At 42.1% G+C, this 8,640-nt stretch overlaps 1 protein-coding gene across 1 annotated transcript; it reads right to left on the bottom strand.

The window, feature by feature from the left end:
• Window positions 1-1,404: 1,404 nt before the first annotated feature.
• Window positions 1,405-8,345, bottom strand: LOC101172264 (D(1)-like dopamine receptor). Its single transcript, XM_004076133.4, has one exon. It carries the CDS (start codon window positions 6,335-6,337, stop codon window positions 4,946-4,948), a length of 1,392 nt encoding a protein of 463 aa, XP_004076181.1. The 5' UTR covers window positions 6,338-8,345; the 3' UTR covers window positions 1,405-4,945.
• Between the last annotated feature and the right edge of the window lie 295 nt (window positions 8,346-8,640).

The raw sequence follows: 8,640 nt of genomic DNA, 5'->3' as shown, positions 1-8,640 counted from the left end.
ACTGAAAACTGGTAAATATTTATTCATTTTGTAAGTGACCATGGTATAAGCTTCGGTCGGACGGCTCAGGCTTCCACTGCGGGCATCAATTCTGATAATGCACGCTTCGAAAGCCATTATCTCTCATATATATCATGGTCACTTACAAAAGAAATAAATATTCACCTGTTTTTAGTACTTTACTTCTGTTATTTTTTTGGTTTACGTGCTGCCTAGTCAGCTGAGCCTTCACCGGCTTCAACTGCAACGGCAAAGGAAAGATATATTCTGGTCGATGGGTTAAAGCATCAGTTCAGAGAGAAAGTTCACCTCTTACTGCTTGTTTTTGTCCAGATGATGAAGCTAAAGTTTGTTTAAAAAAGCCAGCGCAGCGATACAGGAAATTTAAGCTATGTGACCGGAACTTCTTTTTTTGGTGTATATTATCACTGTGGATTATCACTTTTTAATCCACACCCAGCAGCCAATCAGAATCAAATATTCACCCGGACCATGGTTTAAAGTAAAAATAATCTAATGTTAAAACACTTAAGCTTCTTACAGGCTGGTCCATGGAAACATTGTATTGTATTTCTGAATCATCAGGAGAAAAACGATTCATCAACACTCACATTGTTGTTAGTAATGTTTTTACATTGAAATGGTGGCTAATTTCTGTAATTTTAAGTAAGTTGTAAATTCCTTAAACTGCTCCTTTCCTCTCATGACCTTCTTGTACTGTATCTCTATCTAAAAAATTGCAATTTGAATTTTACATTTTTTTTCTTTCTAATTTGTGGAACTCACACGATTTACATTTGTGATTTTAGAATTTAAGAGATAGATTTGATAGATAATTCTTCTGAGATAATGTTTGAGATTTACATTTTTAAACAATTTCCAGTCAAATAAGATGAAGACACTGTATTAATTATGGTTTCAAATTTGACAAAAATTTGATTTTTCACCATTCAGTTGTTTGTACTTTACACATAAAGGGATTTTGAACATTATTTTGAGATATTACAAATTTCACATCCACACAAAACTATCCATCTGTTATAAAAGACAAAATTGATATATTCTTTCTTTTTTCACCTTTTACAAAATGCCACGGTGGATTGGGGTTTGCATGTGTTTGCCCTTATGTTTTGAGGTCACAAATGAGCATGAGAAGGTGTGGAGAAAAAGGGCAAGTCGACTGTCAGGTGGCCATCAGGTTATGTAAACGTAGGAACACAGAGAGGACACTGCGCTCAGGGAGCTGGAAAAAAATATCCATCAATGTTCAGAATCAATCTTCATTGATCCTCTGCACTGACATGATCTTCGATACCCGCTAAGAGCCAAAGGTACTTTACACGCCCATATCTTAGCACCTTTATGCAAATGACACATCAAACAAAGACGGAAAAGAAAACAACATACATACAACTTTTTATTTTACAAGAAGGGCACATTTTCTTTTGTACAAACTGTAAACTAAAAGACTCTGAGGGCCAAACTCTTTGACATCAAGTTCATGGATGAACATCAGAGACATGTCAATCAAACCTCATCTAAAGAATTTTGAACTTTTCTGTATACTTTTTAAAATCCCACATTGAAAGGAAAAAAACGTACATCATGTAAGTCTGCTACAAATGTTAAGGATTCTGAAAGATAAAAAGCACTTGTGTTAATCTTCACTACATTTTGAACATCACTGTACAACACTCCGTCCCTGCCATCCCCAACCCTTGACGTTGTCACTGACTTTATGTTTTTACATGGCATTCTGTCACAGAACTGAGAATGAGGTAGGGTCTATGTCACTTTGAAATGAAAAATAATAGGAGACGTTGCCGTCGAAATGGCTGCATGTTCCCAAAGCTGGCTACTCACCAGAGTAGGAGGAGGAAGAGAAGAGACTCCTCACTTTCTGATTTGTTTAAGTTGTCATGTTCCTGCACTTATTGAGGCTTATGCATTGTCAACGTAGCTCCCCAGAGGAGCTTTTAGGCAGCCTAGAGGGGAAAACCTCTGAATCAAACGAAACATTTTGCCTCTGGAACTGCAGCCCGACATGTCCCTTCTCCAAAATCAAAGCAGTGGCAGCTGAAAAAGATGACTGACTGAGTTGACATGGTGAAGGCTACTGAGTCTCGGTAGGGGGGTGGGGGTGGCAAAAGGGTGCAGAGCCATACATAATACACCAGAGAGCCTTTCAATTCTCTGCTCAATAAATTGACACAAAGAGCAAATACGTAGTGCTAGTTATATATAGCAAACCTGTGAATGCAGATGACGTCACAAAAATGACTGATAAAGCTCATTGTTCCCAATTTTCACCTTAATAAACATTGTTAAGATCACAGCATCAACAACCGTAAAGCCATGCTTATGCCAAATAAAACGAATGGTTTTGGCAGCAGCAGTAACAATACAGAGTCCAATACTGTAATGGCCAGGTGGGGATTCAGCAATTCCATAACGAGAAAGGAGACAGTAGGCTCCGCCTGTTTAATATTAAATTCAATCTTTGTTAACATCAGGAACCCTCATCAAGTCGACAGAGGCAGCCGAGAGAAAAGAGTAAAATACAGAAGGAAGGAGAGATGGGGGGGGGGTGAGTGGAGGAGCAATCCTCCCCAAGGCAGTCTCCTTTCATGTCCAATTCTGACGGATTATACACACATCGTGTTTTATTGCATGTTTGAGCTGGCAAGTGATTGGAAATAACTGGATGAACTGGTGCAGAGGGAGAGGTGAGGTTTGTTAAGCTGATATGGCTGATCATTAGAAACCCCATGGTGGGGGGATGGGGGGGGGGGGGGGCTTACAATATGTGGCACTTGTTGTACCAAACTTGAGCACTTGTAGAATTAAATGAAACCATACCATGGACGGGGTCGCCAATTCCAGCTGCCCTGAACAAAACATTGGATTCCACGCTGTAAGAGCAGGCGGAATGTTGTGGGGAGGCAAAGAGGACAATGAGGTGCTTTTTCTGACACAAGCCAAGCCACATATCGAACTGAAAGCTTTGCCCTGCTGCCGTCTGGATAGCATTGGATTTTCCAACGCAGGAAAATCAAATGCTTCATTCAAGACCAATTGCCTTCTATCCGATCTGCTCTCCTTTTCTCTGATGCGCAGAGGTTTCACGCCTTCGTGGGCACCAACCACGTGCAGGCAGCGCTCAGCATACAGAGCAACAGTACCGCCAAAAAAAATAAAAAATAAAAAAATAATACTAAAAGGGTTGGCACACAGGCTTCCACTTCAGTGCTTATTATGTCTGACTCTGATGATTATTTATGTCACACACAATGCATGTCACTATACAGGGTTGAAAATCACTTCCACAACATTTCCTGTTCTCCTGTGGATTTTTTCCATTTTAAAACATAAAAAAACAAGACTCAAACATAAAGAAACTTGTAATTTTGGGGGACTTTTAACACTTAGGACTTTTCACGGCACTTAAAACAGCACATTAGATCGGGCTGATTTGTAACGCAGTGGGTCAAATGTCACTAAAAACTACCAACAGCACATCCTTTTTAAAAAAAGTTGTGGAGCAGTAGCAGCATATTTAAAGAATTAAAGATTAAAGACCCCCCTGCTATAGAATAAATCAATCAAAACAACTGTTTAAATCAGAATACTACTGATTTAAACAGTAGCATTGTTTTTATTTTCCAAAACATTTGTGCAGAAAAGAAAATCTTCAGGACGTTCATCACAACACCTACTCAAACTGACTGACTGTCACACAGTGTGAGAACATACATTTGAAAAAGGTTACTCAGTGTGTTTTCATCCATGTGTCTTTTGCATGAACTCCAACGTGTTTCTTTTTTTAAATTAATATTATCATTATGAACTGGTAGTATTTGCCAAGAGGAGAATCATCAAGCAAGTAAAGTGGGCAAAAGAAAGACATAAAATGGATGGCTGCCAAATGAGATGGTGTGGGGGAGGATTAAACTTTAAAGAAAGTGAGGATGGAAAGAAGCCTGATGAGTGTGAGAATGGTGGGGATAATGGGAGGAAGGAGAGCAAATTAAAAAAAAAGTCGTTTTTTTTTTCTTTTTTTTTGTAAGATAAGAGAGCCGGGAGGATAGAGATATCAAGAAATCTAGAAATGTTCTTTTGCTCCCAGGTGACCGAGGATCGATCAGAAACTGAATACGCAACAGAAAGCCGATCATGGCAGAGCCTTTGTCTTTTGTCCTCTCCTTTTAGTCTGTCACAAAAAGATAAGCTGGACCTCTCAGTAAGGTTTGAAAAGATTCCCCACAGGCACAGAAAGATTATGGTGGATGGGTGCAAATATCAAATATGTATACCCAAACAGAATCCAATAACATTTTCCCCTGTCTCACAGCATTTGCTTTGGTATTTAACGTTTTTTTTTTAATTAAAATGAATTACCACAGCAAAAAGGGAGGTTGTTTTTTTTTTTTTTTTTGCAATAATACTGCTTTTACGTTAAAGAAATAACTGCAATAAGGAACTATTTTTACTGCATTGATTCAGCCACGTTGTCCTTTCATTTAACACAAACAAGCACCTACTGTACCTACATGATATTTCACTAATGCTACATTTTCCCCCCACTGTATATACTCTTTCCAAATGAGTGACATTGCTGTACATCATACATATGCAGATGTATGCATCATACGTCTGCACTGGTGTTCTGTTTTATCATACATATCATCAACATTTATCATCAAATGAAGTAATTTCATCAATAAATGTTGACTGTATTTTGCAGATAGTTATTTTCAAGATAAAGTGCCTTTACATTAAAACATTCTGTAGGTTTTTTTCCACGTCTGCTCGTCCTGCCACTGGGTTCCTGTCAGAGATGTTTGTCTCTAATGTTTCCTTTTCTGCTCCCCTGTGTGAGTCTTGCCTGCTGTGGTCCACACACAGAAGCATTGCTGCATTTATATCCATTTTTGCTGACATTCTCTCAACATGACACAGCTTTATGTTGCCCATTCTGGGTTATGGGATTGATCTTTTCCAGCGTGACCTCTGCATCACTGTCTAAATTCCCAGAGATCGCTGGGGAGGGTTTCTCTAGGGTGTTGCTTACCATTCCCACCTCATTCTCCCCTCTACATCCTTCTTTCTTTTGTAACTCCTCCTCCTGACATAAGATGCTGTGGGGAATCACATAGCTGGCTGAATTGTTGCCCTCCTTCGGGATGTGGCTCTTGGGTTGATACAGGCAGTTGGGGTTCGAGGTAGCGCCGCCCATGTTGTTGTTGATGCTGACGATCTCGATGGAGTTGCTCCCCGGACAGAGTCTGTGGCAACCCAAGAGGATGGAGAAGGCCTTGCGGAAGTCAGCATTGAAGGCATAGATGATGGGGTTCAGTGAGGAGTTTGCCCAGCCAAACCACACAAACACATCAAAAGTGGTGGAGCTGATGCAGGGGAAGTCCGTGGATCCATCCGGCATGTTTGTTTCGCAGAACGGAACCATGCAGTTCAGGATGAAGAAGGGCAACCAGCAACACACAAACACGCCCATGATGACTGAGAGCGTCTTTAACACTTTGGTTTCTCGTTTAAAAGACATTTTGAAGGAGCTCTCGCTTTCCATGCTTGAACTATTCCCCATGCTACTGTGGCGGTTTTTGGCACTCTCTGCAGCTCTTTCCAAGGCAGATATCCTTCGGATCTGTTTCTGGGCAATGCGGTAAATTCGCGTGTAGGTGACCAGCATAATCGCCACAGGGATGTAGAAGCTGATGAGGGAGGATGAGATGGCATATGTCCTGTTAAGGCTGGAGTCGCAGTTGTCAGGGGGCAGATCTAAGAGGTATGTCCCGTTTAGTTCTGCATAGGTGGTGGTCTGAGCTTTGTGCCAGTTAAGCTGGACAGGAATGAAGGAGATGAGTACAGATAAAGTCCAGGCTGCACTTATCATTAGACATGCCACCTTAGGAGTCATCTTGCGTTCATAGCGGAACGGACTGGAGATGGCCCAGTAACGATCAACGCTGATCACACAAAGATTCAGGATGGAGGCTGTGGAGCACATGATGTCAAAGGCCACCCAGACATTGCAGAAAGCTCCAAACGGCCAAAACCCCATGATCTCTGTGGCTGCCTTCCACGGCATCACTAAAATAGCAACCAGAAGGTCAGAGATGGCCAGCGAGATGACAAAGTAGTTGGTGACCTTCGTCCTCAGGTGTCGGAACTTGGTGACGGCAGCACACACGAGGGTGTTGCCTAGTAGCGTTGTGAAAATGAGCAGGGACAGGAAGCATCCTGTCAGAACCCGCTTTGACGAGTCTCTCTCTGCCGTGAGCTGCCTGCCATCTCGTACTGTTGAGAAATTCTGATCCATTGTTTATATTATTGTGCTAACAACGTGAGAGACAGGGGGTTGGGTGAGGGGGTTGTCAGCACTCACCCCATCACATCTCCAGCCCGCAGTCGCTGATGTGCCGCTGTGAGAGAGAGCATCAGACAAACAGCGCTGCTGCTGGAGAGCTAAACTGTCTTGGCACCAGCTCTCCCACAGTCTGGGTCATCCGCAGGCTCCTCGGCACAAACACCATGTTTGCACAAATGATGTTAAAAGTGTTTCAAAACCTTGCCCTCAAGAATTCCTCCCCAAAAATAGTCGTTGATTCCTGCAGCAGCAACACAGACGGCCGACATTCTACTTTGTTGAGGGACAAAAAGGTTCCAGCTGTTGTTTGCATTTGCTCTTCTGGTCAGCTCATTCCTTATAAAGTTTCCTCTCTTTGAGCGAAAGTTCTTCCTCTCAGTTCACTCTGAAACTATCAAACCTTTCAGAAAAGTTCCACAGTATAGTGTTGCCTCGTTTTTGAGTGAATGGAAGTTTGGCCAATCATTAGCCTTATATACCACCTCATCAATAACTTCTATTGATGGTTTCTGCACTGCGTTTATCTGATTTGTTTAATGATCTTCGAGGCGTGTCCCTGTGATGATATTGGTCCCTGGGCTGACAGAAATCCACCCTGGCAGCTCTTTTATTTCTTTATTTTTTTCATTTTAACTCACTCACCTAGAAACAATCGGTAGTTCAGCAGATGATTCGTTACAATCCAGGTTTCAAGAAGCAGGGACGCACTTTAACAGGAAATCACACGTGTGTTCATTCATCTCCTGCTGTTGTAATCCAAATGCGCTTTTGTTTGGATCAGCTTGCTTTCCTTTTTTCCACTCAACTCTCCACTCAAAAAAACATTCGACATATGCTGGCCGTTCATCTAAGCGATTTCTTGATCGGTTGACGTCCTTGAAACAGCGGTGCTGTTCCTTTCCATCACTGTAGGTGAGGACAGGGCGCGCTACGGTGCAGCTCCAGAAGCGCAGCGGGGAATTGGACTAATTTCAATATATATGTAAATATATATATATATAATCCAAAATTAAAGAAGACTTATTTAAAGAAGTGGCGGACATTCCCCAGCATACATCCAAACTTGAAATCTTGACAGGAAATGCAAGAGCTCACCCCCTATGTTACCCTCTGTTCCATCATGGGAAGTCTGGTGCGCTCTCAGATGAAGTCCTCGCGTGTTCTGCTAGTCTCCTTCCTTTACTTTTATTTTTAGTCATTTTTTGTAGTGCAACATTCATTGAGATTACCCTGGGATGGCTCTGCAGTCTGACTGCGCGCGGAGAGTGACGGGAATGACTCTCAGCTCTCCAAGAGCATGTTTAATGCGCGCTCCTCTCTCTCCGCTCTGCTGCTGCTGCTGCGCGCCACGGTCTCCACTACAACCGCTCCAGCCAGAGGAAAACCGACAGAAAAAACACAAACTACTGGCATGTCAACTATTTTAGTCTAGAAATTGTAATAAGATGTCCGTTAAAGCATCAATCAAAACCCTTTACGCGCACTTCTGCCGAACCTAGAGCCACATTCCACTGACATAAATGTTTAAGTTTAGTAGTTTATGCTCTCTAATTACTTCCACTTACATCAAATTTTACTGCCATGAGGGTGTTGAGGTTAAGGATGAGCTACAAATCGACGTCCTGGCTTGAACTTGTTGCCAACAAGCACGCAATGGTGCCATCTACAGGAAACGTGAATTCAGAAAGAAACGTGCGAATAATCTGAAAGAGATTGGTTTGGTCACTTGATTAATGGATTATAAATACTGAAGTAAAAAAAGAGCCTCTGCAGTAGAACGATCTTTGCTGGAAATATAGGTACACAGTGGCTCCACACTTGAATAAATTAAAGGAGGTGGACACCCAATCAATAAAAGAATGTTTAAATTATTTGAAGGTGAGGTAAACTTTTTGCTGATGGAAATGTGTGTGAGTCAGTGGCACACACACAGAGCCACCCAGAGTGCTGGATGTGAATTATAGAATCTGCTGCTATCATGACACTGGCTCCCTGGCATGCTCAGCCGGTCTGACTATTAACTATTTAGCAAAATGAAATCTTCAATGCCACCCCCCACCCCCAACCCCCCTGTGTGCGTTTCTGTGACTGCAGTTATTTTTGTAAGTGTGTCTGTGTGCATGTTCCTGGCTGTGTACACATGTATGTGTTTGCGAATGTGTCTATGTGTGTGAGTAATGCATGTAGACAAGCCAAGTGTAAGAGGCCTGGCAGACATGACGCCCACATTTCCCTGTAGCTCTGAGTCGGGGTGT

This window comes from Oryzias latipes, chromosome 14 (genome assembly GCF_002234675.1).
Source record: "Oryzias latipes chromosome 14, ASM223467v1".
In the NCBI taxonomy this organism is placed as follows: domain Eukaryota; kingdom Metazoa; phylum Chordata; class Actinopteri; order Beloniformes; family Adrianichthyidae; genus Oryzias; species Oryzias latipes.
This window is presented reverse-complemented; position numbering and strand designations above follow the sequence as displayed.